The sequence below is a fragment of the Limanda limanda genome, chromosome 4, assembly GCF_963576545.1.
Source record: "Limanda limanda chromosome 4, fLimLim1.1, whole genome shotgun sequence".
Classification (NCBI taxonomy): domain Eukaryota; kingdom Metazoa; phylum Chordata; class Actinopteri; order Pleuronectiformes; family Pleuronectidae; genus Limanda; species Limanda limanda.
In genome coordinates, this window is record NC_083639.1 from 5,257,401 (window position 1) to 5,272,060 (window position 14,660).

A 14,660-nucleotide genomic window follows, 5' to 3' on the forward strand; every position below is an offset into this window, starting at 1 on the left:
AGTGAGAGCAGTGTACCCCATCCTTCCGCAAACTGTCAGCTGGGACAGGCTCCTCCTAAACTTTGCACCAGATTTCAAGCAGTGCAAGCTTTACCTCGCCGCAGAGATTCAAGTGATGTATGCTTCCTGCACCATCAGAAGCCACATTTGATTGGAATAAAGATGAAGACATAATCTATTTGGTAAGCATGAAGCTTTATATTTACTGTGATTGAGAGAAGAAGAAAAAAGCAAAGTGAGAACATCCAAAAACAAGTCACCACATTGATGAGGTTTGTGCAAAAGTGTAGCTCATGTCATCATATAGCCTGTGAATAATAATAAAAATCCCTCCGGTTAATCCCGACCTCATTTGACTGAAATTTGATTTGAGAAAAATCTCTCATTTCCTGATAGTTGTGCAGTTTGTGTATTAAAATAAAACTTTTATCACCTAAGATCAAGAAATGTGACAGAGGTCTGAGACTATCGGACCCTCAACATAAATTTAAATGGTGCATTCAAATGTCATGGGCGCAAAAGAAGACTTAATGAAAAATTTGGTTTTGATTTTTTTAAATAGTTTCAACTCTTTTCATTCCCCTTTTTATTGGAAAAAACACAGAAAAAACAGGGATAGTGTTGACAGCACATGTCTATACAGAGTTGTGTTGAATGACAAAATTAAACGGTATGATGATAGTAAAATAAAACTAGGCTAATAAAGATATACCTAAGAGATAGAAAGAAGCATTGTTGTGCAAGTGTAAAGAAAGAGGATTAGTTTGTGGTGTCAGGGAACACTGATTTAAGTTCTAAGATTATTGGGCTATTATTGAGGCTAATCACAAAATGTCTGTATGTGAATAAAGGAATTTGCATATAGAATGAAAACAGTTTCTTTAATAGATTTTTTTCAAAGCTTTTATTGTAAAACACATCCTAATCAACAGCAACAAACAATGGACATCAATAAAAACACGATGGATTGAGGGAAAGGAAATAAAATAAATAGTTTAGCAGTTTAAAAATGTTAAAATAATACACACACATTAAGTGTCTTCAAGTTAACCCTAAATTGTCCATGTTTTGCTTTATGATTTATTTACTGTTTGAGCCTTGCTTCAATATGTGTAATTCTCAACAAATCCGGTAGAGGGTAGTAGTATGACGTTAACTTGAAGTGCTTGTAACATTAGAAGAAGAAACCGCTCGCGACGTTGAATTCTGGCATACGGCATGTCGTAAAACCGATGAAATGCGGCACCTCTGAGAGCAATATGTGATGTTGAGTTAAAGAGAAACTGTCACACCAGGCTCGTGTTCGTCATCGCCCAGCAGTCCCTGTGTTCGTGTTGCTTCGCCCCGGAACGATACTTCCGCCCCTGAACACGTCTTAACGTCCGGGCAGGAATCTACAGAACAGCCGGGGCTCTTCCTCCGTGGAACCACATTAACCGCAGTGTGTCACAGCGGGCTCGTCCCCTCTCCTCCTCCCCAGACTAACGATGCTGGTCAACGTGTTCTGCGCTCCGAGGGACCGACCAGAGACCACTTTCGCCCTCGATGTGTCCCCGGAGCTGGAGCTGAGGGACTTCGTGGCCCTTTGCGAGCTGGAGTCCGGGATCCCGGCGGCGGAGATCCAGGTCAGACCCGAGCTAACGCTGCGGCCGCCCGAGCTAACGCTGCGGCTGGTGGCTAGCGAGCTAGCTTAACGCGCTAGCATGAATAGTGGTTTTGCCGGGGGAGGTGTTGCGAAATTATTTGTCAACAACAGACACTATTACAGACGCGTGTGTCCAACAGATGACACCCAGTTCCAAAGTGGCAGTTTTGCCTTTGGGCATCTTTAACTTCACTGGAAGTCATGCTAGCTGCTGTCTGGTAGTTAGCTTGGGCTGCTGAGTTTCACTTTGTTTGAATTAACACAATTAACAGAGTGTGTTGTTGCGTTTTAAACCCATTATTTTTTAATCCAGCGTCAAAAATCAATGTTAGTAAACGGCTTCTCAACATCAGTCAGTAAATGCGGAAGGAGGAGGCCCGACAATGACTGTTTACTTTCTCTTTACTGTTTTGTACATAATAGTTACGTTTATTTATCTTTGCTTGTCTTTGTGGCCCTAGATTTTGCTGTGTATTTGTATTTAATTTTATAATTATTATTGAAACAGTACTGTGTGTAACTCTTATATATACAGTCTATGGTGTAACTATAGAGCTGTCAGAAACAAGGGTCCACTATACTTGGCCTGGGACCTATAATGATCATTCCTGGCATTCGTTTGATTTTTAACAAATAATTATTTTTTTGTTTTGATAACTAGCTAATGATTGAAGTCACTTTATGAGCAAAACATGTTAAATACGTTCAAAGTCCACCTGCTGTGTGTTGAGGAGTTTCATTTTTCGTTGCTCAATGTGTTAAAAAGATTATTATCTCTGTGTATTGTGTTGTTGGTTGAACAATGAAGCAACCTCATGGCGGCAACTTGTGCTCTCGGAAACTAAAACTCTTCTTTCAGATTATCTATAGACCAAATTATTATCTGAGGAATTAATCAAGGATTTTCACATATTTTCGCTACTGCCTTTAAAGTGTACAATTGGTGACATTTAGATACTTTAGCCAAGCAAGCCATTATTGTTCACTCTGAAAACAAGGATTTTAATCCCCTCGCCTCCCTAACATCCGTAGTACAGCTATTTGGTTGTCGACACAGTGGACACAGAAAGTGAGATGATTTGCGCCAATACACTTGACACCATGATGAATCACATCTGGCAGTAATTTCACCTTGCAGATCTTGGTGTGAAGGTAGCTCTTCCATCCTCTTGATAACCATCTGAAACTTTAAGGCAATCCACTGAAACCGGCCTAGACATTGAAACTGGATATTTCACTTAATTAACTGCCCTGTATGTTTCTATGTCCAGATCACGTATGTAGAACAGTCCCTTAAAGACCCCACTCGTGCCTTGGGGACCTATGGTGTTAAAGATGGAGATGTGGTGGTTCTCAGTCAAGCTGACAGAAGGCCACCACCAACACAGCCAGCCTTTCCAGGTAATGCATGTGTTTGCTAAAATATCATTAAAGAAATACTGAGGTTTTAATAGAGGGTAGTAAGTAGAAGAATCTTCAATTAGAATGTTATTTTGCACTCAAACAACACAAATCGAACTTACAGCAATGATGCTAGTTCTAGTTAGAGAAGTAGACCTGCAGGTTTTTTATGTGCGAGGGGTGGGATACAAAATCAAAGTCGGTTATCAAAAGTATGTGGGGGGAGCAGTTGTATAGTAAGAGTCAATTGGAAGTATAAACAAAAAGTAACGATATTTAAAAAAAAACATTTATTTGTTTTATGCATTGAGCTAAACTCTCAGTCTCTGTCCTCTCTGCCCATTAGGTCTGCCCCATATCGACTTTCGCTCCATCACAGTCCCGGGCACCTCCGCCTCCACCAGTCAGCGTGGTGCCATTAGGCCACAGCAACAGGCTCCACCACCGCAACAGTCACCGCCGCAGCCTCAGCCCACGCCCCAGCCACAGCCTGTTGCTCAAACTTCCACACCATCGGCCTTTCGCGGCTCCTCTCCTCAGGGGTTGGATGACCCTGCCTTACTCCAGCAGATGCTGTTATCCAATCCCCATGAGCTGTCACTCCTGAAAGAGCGAAACCCACCACTTGCTGAGGCCCTTCTCAGCGGAGACCTGGGTAAACTAAACTAAAACAGCCATCACATGCCATGATTCTTTTACTGTCAATAAGATATGAATCCACCATGTTAGTATAACTAACTGTCTGTCTGTCTTTGTAACCATCCTCAGAACGTTTCACCAAAGTGCTGCAGGAGCAACAGCAGGATCGAGCTAAGAGAGAGCAAGAGAGGATCAGACTTATTGTTGCTGATCCTTTTGATTTGGATGCACAAGCAAAGATAGAGGAGGACATCAGGTATGGTCTAAATGCTGTAGAGGTCTTTACCACTTGTATTCAAATATTCAAATCTTCTTTACAAAGTGTCTTACCTTTGGATTTGTCCGGGTTCCAGGCAGCACAATGTGGAAGAAAACATGACCATTGCAATGGAGGAGGCCCCAGAAAGCTTTGGCCAGGTGGTTATGCTCTACATTAACTGCAGAGTCAACGGCCACCCTGTGAAAGCTTTCGTTGACTCAGGTAATCGGCATTACATCCTGACATGCTTGTTTTTAGCAGATATGTAAACCATAATATCCTCTGCCATTTTAGCCTCACTAATTGATGCATTTATATATCTAACACTGGGGGTTCCCCTACAATATTAAATGGCAAATATTTTGTATTATTGGTTATGATTTAAAGTAAACATATCCTGACATTTCCAATTTTTAGGGGCTCAGATGACCATCATGAGCCAAGCATGTGCCGAGCGCTGCAATATCATGCGGCTGGTGGACCGACGCTGGGCCGGGATCGCTAAGGGTGTGGGCACCCAGAAGATCATTGGCAGAGTTCACTTGGGTCGGTGTCAAATAGTCTCAAGCCTTTTCTACATGATTATGACCTAGTTGTATAGTTGAGTTTACCTCAGTTGCTAGATGTCTTTAAAGTCAACCTCCTATTTGTGTGTAGCCAGTTATGTTTTTAAGTATTCAGCGTCCCCTTGGCCGAACCGAATGCTGAGAATATTGCCATGATTTTCAATGTCAAAACTTGTGTTTCAATGCTGGCAATCACACAAGAAATAGTAATCTATCTTTTTTATTATGCATCAACATCAATTATTTCTATAAGAATAATTTCCACATTTATGAACACAACTTGCATCTGTGAAAGTGCTGTGTTCCAACAAAGTTAAACGTTCTATTACTTCAACTGCATCGATATTCAACCCTCTACCTGATAGTTGAGTGTTGACATATTGTTGTCCTGTTGCACTCATCTAGCTCAGGTCCAGATAGAAGGGGACTACCTTCCTTGTTCTTTCTCCATCTTGGAAGACCAACCGATGGACATGCTGCTTGGCCTGGATATGCTGAAGAGACACCAGGTGTGAGGCCCTTCTGTCTGATCACAGTGTGCACTACTGCATTGAATTATACAGATTCATTATTGGTTCCTTCTTTTTCCTTTTCTGCAGTGTGCTATTGATCTGAAGAAGAACTTGCTGCTAATAGCCACTACGGGCACTGAAACCCGTTTCCTGCCTGAGTCGGAGCTGCCGGAGTGCGCCCGGCTGGCATACGGAGCTGAGGGGCGTGAAGAAGCCCGTCCAGATGAGATCGCTGACAGGGAACTGGCCGAGGCTCTTCAGAGGTCCATACAAGAAAGCGGTATGAACCTGCTTCTCACTTCTGCACCTCAGCCGGTTTTTACGGAGCTTTTTCCAGTTGAGGTGTAACTACGTTTGCATGTGCCACATAAAGCTTCTTACTCTCAACAATTTATGTGGTCATCTGAATCATCACATAGCCACCTCATGTCATCACCACAGCAAACAAACTGTGTTTTAGAGTAATATAAGATCGGGTCACTAAAAGATTTTGAGCATATCTAAGCATCTTAAAAAAAGATAAATAAGCTCTTGGCTAACATAAATGTTTCAGGCTTAAAGGAGAACATTCATGAGTCTAAACTGTATCTCGGTATCATAGTAATTGAGAGAAAAAGCCTAATTAGCATCTTTCTTCTCCAAAGGACCGTTAATTGGTGTGATTCTTAGGCAGTAAACAAGCCACATAGTAGTTTCCTGTACATATTTAAGACCCAGCAGAGGCAATTTGTCTTCACTGTTGGACAGTCCATTAATGTTAAGATCTTGGGCTCATTCTGCCTGGTTTTTAGTGCCACGTATGTTGATGGTTGATTGACTGTATTCACTTTGGATAAAAGCATGAACTTAAAGATGCTGAACTACGTCAAGCTTCACCGACTTGTGAAAAAACACAAAAAAACAGGTGAACAGCTCTTTGTGCAGCAAACAAACTGCAGGCATGTTTACAACAGGTGCTGCACTAGCTCACACAGATTGTCTGTTGAGCAGCAGTGCAGATGGATCCCTGAAGGAGTGTGAACAGCACTACAAACCACCTACAAATACAAACTAGGAGGGAGAGCTAGTGCTAAGAAATGTAGGGGGTAAGTTGTCCAGTCAGAAATATGCTTTCTATGTATCTTCTCAAAGTTAGGACAATTTCTTGTAATTATGTCATAACTGTAAGATTTGAATGCAAAACAGTGTATAATTGTTGAAAAGTATATCTCAACTGTGTGAGAAAAGTTACAGAGGAAATGCTGCTGGGGATTTAAAACAAGACGTTCAAATTACATTCCCAGAAAACTGCTTTGTCCCAAATTAAGGACCATACACAGTTGGCTTTTCATGTGTATGCTTTGCCAAGTTTCTGAGTGGAGACATAATAATTATGTTATCAAAATGAAAAGGCAACTTGAATGACCTTCGGGGTCTCAAACCAAAGTCTTAAATTTGTGAGATAGTTCTCTGATAATAAGATGGTCTCACTGACTTAAGAGTATCTTTTTAGCAAGATTTATTAAGACAGTCAGCCATGTCCAGTAATGGCTGCATATTACAAATATAATCCAAGCAAACAGAAGCAGTGGAGTTGTAATGACTTTTTGTGGCATCACTCGAATGATGGTCTCATTATCTTACGATTTAAGTGCTTTGATCAATCCCCTTTCTGACGTTGCCTCAGGTTTAGTGATTGCACTGTCATCCCTCTCAGAACATAAGATCAAGTTGTTTTTTTGGATGACACTTTTCACATCTGTGTGCGTGTGTGTGTGTGCGTGAAAAGGCTGATAGGTTGGTGCATGCCCCGTGTGCGACTGCTAACTTTCTCCGTCCCTTTGCATGATGCGTGTGGTGTGTGCCTTAACCCCTGAGCAGGACAGCACTGATGCTTTTGGAGACAGCTGGAGAGGGCCCTACCAACCAGGTACTGCAAATTCGCAAGTCCATTGCCAGTGCTAATTCCATTGCTTTTTTATTACTTTTGATTTGCTGTTATTTTGCTGCTGGATTGGTTAATTGATGTTGTACTTTAATGCTTTACTTTATGTGTATTCTGAAACTAATAACCTTTAAAGCGGTAGAACATCTGTTATTATATTTCCAGACTTTCAGCAAGGACATTTTTGCTTTGTGTTGTTTCCTTAACTTTGAACGAAAATGCACATTATTGTAAGTAGTGCTCCCAGACAAGATTCACATAAATTCCTGTTGTTGAATCCTGCTACTGTTTTCTCTTACATTAGACACTGCAGATGGACGAACTACCTCACCACAGCCCCCATCATTTACATTACCCAGAACCTTAGACCACATATCCTCATCCACCTCCCCCACCCAAGGCCCTTCCTCTGGCCAGCCACAAAGCGTGGATCCTTCTCAGTCTGCCTCAGCACCAGGGCAGAGCCAGGACCAACATGGCGTTCAGGAGCTTCCTCAACCTTTGTGCCCCGCAGAGGCTGCTGGTTCTACAACTCATCAGGTCCAACCTCACCCTCTGCCGCTCCATAGCAATTCAGAAATGTCCCCTGTACCCAGTCCATCAACAGACGTCCTCCCAACACAGTCCCCTCCTGCAGACATGACAACACCATCCCAGTATCCAGAGGGTGAGGAACATTGTACAGCCTCAGAGGGTGATGCTGAATCATTTAAGGTCCTGAACAGCTCAATGACCTCCCAACCAGAGGAACTATCCCCCATTCAGCCCATGGAGCAGGAGACCATTAAGCCCCACACCGCTAATTCCACTGAAGCCTGTAAGAGTGCTGCTAGCCAACCGGACTCAGTTGAAATGGAGTCTCCCACCGCATCCCAGGGCGAGGTGACCACCGAGAGGGACCACCCTGAAGCCGAGCGGCGCTCCAGCTCCGACAACATCCCCTCGCTGGCAGCAGCTCTGATGGAGCTCCACGAGCTGATTGTCACCAACAGCTGTGCTCAGTCCCAAAGCCGCAGCACCTCCTGCTCCCCGTCACATCCATTCAGACAGGAGGCAGACGAGCTGGTCACCGAGCCCCGGACCCCGACACCTGAAGACACCCAGCCTACCCCCTCCACTGCTGTTACTATTACACCTGGTGCAGAACCAAGCGATGCCAAAGCCAACCATGCTGCTGCTGTGTGTGATGAGGGACCATCTAAGTGTCTTGTGTCCGACCTCTCTGGCCAGGATGAGTATCTTGGTGGAGATGAAGCAGAGACTGTGGAGGAACAAGGGCCACCTCAGCATCCAGGTGGCTCTGGGGAGAGGGGGGCGGATAGAAGTGGGATAAATGAAGTCGGTAATATCAGCATCTCTCAGCCTGAGCCAGAGGCGCCTCCTGATCCTGCTGCAGGCCCGGAGCTCAGGGACCCTCCTGAGGGGCAGCAGGGGACAGGGGCAGCAGACGGACAAGCCTCTGGCAACATCAGCCCAGACACTCTTGGCCCCAAGACTGATCAGACTTTTCTCTGCCCTCTGTCAATAACAGCGGGCTCATCTGAGGAAGTCTCTAGCACCACGTCCTCCTGTGGTCGTCCTCTAGCTCAGGCTGCCCAGACTTCATCTGCAGCCCCTCGTCCCGCGGCTCCACATCCCTTTACAGAACCATTTCCTGCTGAGCACATCCAGAGAATCCAGGCAGCTGGCTTTTCTGCCAGGGAGGCTGCAGAGGCTCTGGAACAGGCCCATGGGGTTGTGGAGCTTGCTCTGCTGGCACTACTCGCCCGCAGTATCACTGTGCCCACCTAGACTCAACCACTCATGCTGAGTCCCCGGCCTCCGAACTCTGCATCTGTCTTATTTATACCTTGTTACTGATCCAGATGTCTCAGCTCCTTTTTACCAGGGAGCACATCTAAACACAGGGAAATGCTGTCTCTTGGTTTGTCATGAAGAATATCCAAGAACAAACAGGACAACCGCTAATTCTGTTCTGGATATGTGAGGTGTGTTTGCATGCAGATGTTTTGGTGCCCACCCATTTCATTTGTTTTTAGAGATTTCGTATTATAGATTGATTTTCTTCTTTATTTGTTGTCCAACTTTGACATTTTATTAAATGCCCCTCGTATAAATGGTTCTTGAACTGCTGAACTTTGTTATAATTTGTTATTAAAGCAGCATGATTTCTACACCCCATGCTGGACTGCCCTAGTCGGGTGAGCTTTAGATCATTCAGCACAAACATGGAAATATGAAACGATTTGGTGATTTTTCTTCTTTTTCTTTTTGTTGATTTTTATGTTTGTTTCCCCTTCAATTTACAAATTAGAACCTGTTCATGGAGAAGTGGCTGTTGAGTAGGGTTGATCATTTCTGATCCAGTTTACAAATCACACACAAGTGGAAACCCCTACATTCACAGCCATTCTCACACTGAAATATCAAGTGAGCCACACACACGTGTGTATGTCTATGTTGAGGTTTGATCATTATCATTTTTTGAATCCAGTTTGTGTATTGGAGAAGGGATCTCGTACTGTATGTATCATTCTCCACAGTTTGAATGCGCTGCCATGTATTGATTACAAATCTGTTTGTAGCTCCTGTTCAGAAAGTCCATGTTGTGTCAAATCATCCTAGTGTGTTCATACCTTTAAACGCATCTACTTTCATTTTGTAATCTGTTAGAATATAGCCATTCGCAACTGTCAAATCTTTTGTCACTACTTTCATCGTATTATCAAGGATTTTAATGTCTTTATTTGAGTCAAGTACCGACATTGTTCAGGCAGATCGAATTATTTACTTTTATGAAATTTTAAATTGCAAATAAAATGGAACTAGTATTTGTATAACATGTGATACAAGTCATTTTTCAAACAGAACTGATGTGACCTGATATAAGAAAGTTATTTGAAGACGTCACTTTGGGCTCAAGGAAATTGTGATGGGAATTTTTCAGTTTATACAAGTGGTGGCTCATAATTAGCAGTGGAGGGATGGAAATGCAGTTCCTTTACTCTGCTACTGTGCTTAAGTGCATTCTCATATCTCTGCTTTACTAGATTTATTTTGGGGTACTATTAACTGTTACTCCACTACATACATCAGAAAATGTCTGTACTTTCTACTACACTGCATTATTACAATCCATTTAGCTGATGTTCCAATGATTTTTTTTTTTTTATATATATTTTTTAAGTAATCAATATGGGGGTTAATTCATCCAATCAAAGCACAGTGTTGAAGAAGTAATGAAGAAGTACTTCACTTAAGGAAAGTAAGTATAATAAGTATAAATATATACCCAGAAATGTACTCGATTGAAAGTGCATTGCCTTAGGGAATAAGCTACACTGCAAATACTTTTGCTTGGAATACTTAAAGTATATTTAAACGCAAGTACTTACTTTTACTCAATTAGTAAAGTTAATGTGGCACTTTTACCTGGGAATGTTTGTTGATCTATGAAAATGTTTGAGTACTTCATTGATTAAGATAATCAAGACTGTGTTGTAGCACTAATCCAGTCTTTCTGTCAGCGTCCATCAATGATCCGAGACCTTTGCTCCTGTGAGGAGTATCCCAGCTGACTCTGGTCTGTGTGATTGCTGCTGACGGCTCAGAGTCCGCTGAACTGAGACCATTTAACCTCAGTGATTGTGAAGCAGACTGAGGGGAGAGCTGCTCTGGACACACACATCACAGAGCAGAGTTTTAAAATAAAGTTTCATGCCGCAGCGTCATGGCTCAATCTGATAACAGAGAGGAGAACCTTAGCTCTTCCACCAGTAGCATCATCGCTAATCTATACTCCTACTTTGGAGATATTCCTGAACCGACCACGGATACGAGAGAGCAGCTTTCAGGCGAGTTCCCCACCTTGGAGTCGGATGGTGCACAGGACAGTGAAGCTCTGGATGAGAGCGACGACTCCCTGAACCAGAATGAAGACAACAGGTAAAGATCTCAAATACTGTAGAAAACTACATTTAACTTTTTGCATTTACGTAGGATTTTGGTAATGAAACATATTTGTCCTCTGACAGCTCTACCATAGACATATCGTCTGCCATCAGGTCGGTGGCTTTAAAGGGAACATGGAATTTGGCAAAAATGCTCTCAGTGTCCAAGTTGTTCTCTGTTCTCAGAGTTGATGACGAAGATCAGGATACAAATGCAGCCGGGTAAGAGAGACAATCAATATCATTTCTATATTCAGGATACTCTAGTAACTAAACGTGGCCTGCTTATTCAAACCAGGGAGGAAGAGCCCGTAGAGGAGGAAGAGTTCCAGTCAAAGTACATCCACTTTTGTAAGCCTACCCTTTTCCTCGAGGCCTCTTGTAAGTCATTGAGTTTAAAGTCAATGAAAAGAACCTGTTGTATCTCTCTCCACTCTGCAGTCCCTCTGTATCAGGACTACTGTCTGCAGGAGGGGAAGAATGATCAGCCCAGTCGCGACAGGAGTTTTCTGTCTGAACTGATAACGCCAAAGTATCTGCAGGGTCTGCAGTTCCTTCTTGGCCCGAGTTCTCAGCCCGAGTCCACATCTCCACAGTTGCACCCGGCTGAAGCGAAGCCATCCTCACCTTCAGTTCACCCCATCAGGGTGACTCCATGCACCCTTTGGCAAGATCTAGATGAGGTGAAGGCATCTGGCCTGCTCAGCAGTTTGACCACCAGAGAGATTCGCCTTCAGGAGGTACGACGGTCTCTATTTCATGCTTTTACTGAGACTTAACTCGGATGTTTTGAAATTGAATTAAATATTATGAGTTAGAGTGTAACCTCTCCCAAGGCCTCACGGTCCCTTTTAAATTGGATCAAGCTGCACCAAATCTAACAAGCACCTAGATATCAGTTTCCTCAATGTGCCTATTTCCTGGGAAAACTTTGAACATTTTGAAAAAATCACTATCTTATAATATTAAAGAAAGTGAAAAGAAAATCCTTGGTCCCTACCTACTTAAAAGTTCATCTTGCTCCTTATAGCATATATTGTACATTTCTGACTTGAAAACTACTTTAAATAAAAAAAAATTATAAAATGCTAAGTAACTTTTAGTAATGTAGGCAAAATGTCCCTCATGAAGAAGTTAAGTGGCTTAGTTAACCAAATGTAGGTTGTTAGCCAAGGTGACTACATTTTCTACACATTGCAGACTATTCACATTCAGTACTTACCTGGATCATTTCAGTGTTTTGGTTTTCAATGGGATTTAAAGACTAATTTATCCTTCAACGTCCAGGGAAACAAACTGGAGAAATAATGTTCTTGATTTGTTCATTTGAAGTCCATGTTTGAGTTGATCGGTTCTGAAGCGTCCTACTTGAGGAGCCTTGGAGTCGCTGTCAATCATTTCCAAGCATCGAAGGCACTGAAGCAGACCATCTCGCCGATGGAGCATCACTTTTTATTCTCCAACATTCGTCGCGTCATGGCAGCCAGTGAAAAGTGAGAGCTCCACAAACACAACCTTTTATTTTTGAACTGGTTGTGTTGACGTCAATACTGAGCTAGTGTCTCGTAGGTTCCTCATGGATCTGGAGATGCGACTGGGAGAGAACGTGTTCGTCTCTCAGGTTGGAGACATTGTGCTCCAGCATAGTTCCGAGTTTCACGATCTCTATGTGCCCTATGTGACAAACATCATGTATCAGAAGGACCTGGTCAACAAGCTGATGTAAGTGTCTGTTGTGTTTTAAAAACAGTCAGCATTTGTAAATCAAATCCATTCACTCATCGTCTCTTCCAAGGCAGCAGAACAGAGACTTTGTGTTTTCACTGAAGAAGCTCGAGAGTGACCCGGTTTGTCATAGACAGGATCTCAAGTCCTTCCTTGTCCTTCCCTTCCAGAGGATCACTCGTGTTAAGCTTCTGCTGCAGGTGGGCATCGGATTGAAGTTTTTTTTTTTTTTTTTAATTTTTAAAACCCCTTGGTTCAAAATGTTTCATAAATTGTGTCTTTCATTTCAGAGCGTCCTGAAACTGACTGAACCAGACTCGGAATCAGTTTCAAATCTTATAAAAGCAATAGCAGCCATTCATGAGGTAACACTGTTCACTCTCAAGTGCACAAATCAGAATAATCATGCCACGATAGAAGTCAACAGGTCAATGACAGTTGTTAAGTAATGTTGTCGTGTAAACGAAGTAAAGAAACTCACAAAGCAAACTTTCGCAACTTTAGATAAACTTTGTTAATGTTTCGTTTAGATTGAACATAGAAGCTGCTGAATTTGTCAAAAATGTTTGTTCAACGAGGAAATATCATGAGTCCTTGTTTTCAAATTCTCCAATTGTTTGTTAGTTTCAGAGACACACTGTTATGTAAAACTGCACGTCATTAATTGATTTTACTGTTGTGGTAGATTGTTTATCTGAGGCCTTATGTGGGTTTGTGTGTGTGTGTGTGTGTTTGTTTTCAAGCCACCCAGCAAGTTAAAACAAGCCCAGTCTTAAAACATTACAACATTTAAGTGATGTTCACATTAATTTACCAGTCAAAATTCTCCAGCATTGTTGGTATGAGATGGGTCGTTTGCAAGTTAAGGAGTTTAGGTTTAATTTAATGATAATATTCCTGTACATAAATACAAAACTGAACGGAGGCCTTTGACCTGTATCATTATTTCTACTCTGTAATATTGCTGCACATGTAAAAGGTCAGAATACTTCATCACTGTTCTTCTCTCACCAGATTGTGACCGACTGTAACAAGGGAGTTAAAAAAATGAAACAAATTGAGGAACTGGTCTGCCTGGAGACGCTGCTGGATTTTGACAAAGTTAAGGTGAAGAGATGTTTTTTTTAACTTAACCAGGCTTCATATTTTCAATATAACCTGTAGATGGCAGTAAAAAGTTGTATTTAGACCACCTCCTCCTCCATCCAGGCAGTTCCTCTGGTTGTGAGTGGGCGGTTTCTGGTGCACCAGGGTCCCATGAGACAGCTGACGGTGGAGGGAACTTACAACCCCAGAACATCATTCATCAGCGTCTACTTCCACCTCTTCAATGACCTCCTGATCATCTCCTCCAAAAGGTAATTGAGAAAAACTTTATTAAATTTCAATTAAATATTCAGTAAGTAAACAGTGTACTGCTGCAGTCTGGAAAGGTGTAAGATAATAAAATTATGATTTCCAGATGAGAAACCAAACATCCCAGCAGATGCTTTAGTTAATTGTTGGCCATTCATTTGACCCTGTTAAAAGGATTTTTAGTAGTTTTTCCTTAATCTTGGTTAAGGACAGAGGATGCCCTGTGAGACAAATTGTGAATTTGTGAATATGGGCTAAATATGAATTAATTAATAATAATGAATATTGTAAATATGAATTTGATTGATTAATCACCACTAATGTGTGATTTCTCTCTGCATCATGCTCAGGGATCAGCGGTTCATAGTTCTGGATCACACCGAGTTCCCTGCACATGTGCGTGTTGAGCACCTGAAGACCAAAGTTCTGAATTTACCTTCAGAATCCTTCCTGCTGCATCTGTCCCAAAGTCAAGTAGGACATCCCACTGCCATGATATTTGTCCCATACACAAGGTTAGAGAAAACTCCCAGTGATTCATCAATAAGTCTCTCATGACCAGGCAGTCATTCATCTGTCTTTACTTTCTTTCTTTCTTTCTCCACAGGTCAGACAAAGAGGCCTGGATGAAGCTGCTGTCACGTGATGGGAACTTGACAATTCAGAAATTTTAGCTGTCAAAC

General features: G+C 42.2%; 2 protein-coding genes across 3 annotated transcripts; both read left to right on the forward strand.

Moving 5' to 3' along the window:
- The first annotated feature begins 1,228 nt into the window (after positions 1-1,228).
- Positions 1,229-9,788, forward strand: ddi2 (DNA-damage inducible protein 2). Of its 2 annotated transcripts, XM_061069958.1 has the most exons (10): positions 1,229-1,625; positions 2,917-3,046; positions 3,393-3,701; positions 3,815-3,941; positions 4,039-4,166; positions 4,362-4,490; positions 4,916-5,019; positions 5,110-5,302; positions 6,883-6,931; positions 7,251-7,271. In XM_061069958.1, exons 1-9 carry the CDS (start codon positions 1,488-1,490, stop codon positions 6,891-6,893), a joined length of 1,269 nt encoding a protein of 422 aa, XP_060925941.1. In that variant the 5' UTR covers positions 1,229-1,487; the 3' UTR covers positions 6,894-6,931; positions 7,251-7,271. The 2 variants fall into 2 exon arrangements, with proteins under 2 accessions (XP_060925941.1, XP_060925940.1); XM_061069957.1 differs by lacking the exons at positions 1,229-1,625; positions 2,917-3,046; positions 3,393-3,701; ... (3 more) ...; positions 4,916-5,019; positions 5,110-5,302 and having other exon boundaries at positions 5,313-6,931; positions 7,251-9,788.
- Positions 9,789-10,676: 888 nt separating this feature from the next.
- si:ch73-15b2.5 (rho guanine nucleotide exchange factor 5) lies at positions 10,677-14,651 on the forward strand. Its single transcript, XM_061069159.1, has 12 exons — positions 10,677-10,891; positions 11,083-11,118; positions 11,195-11,247; positions 11,338-11,636; positions 12,229-12,389; positions 12,466-12,618; positions 12,692-12,821; positions 12,912-12,986; positions 13,636-13,728; positions 13,831-13,979; positions 14,328-14,492; positions 14,585-14,651. The coding sequence occupies exons 1-12, from the start codon at positions 10,677-10,679 to the stop codon at positions 14,649-14,651; spliced, it is 1,596 nt and encodes a 531-aa protein (XP_060925142.1).
- Positions 14,652-14,660: the final 9 nt, after the last annotated feature.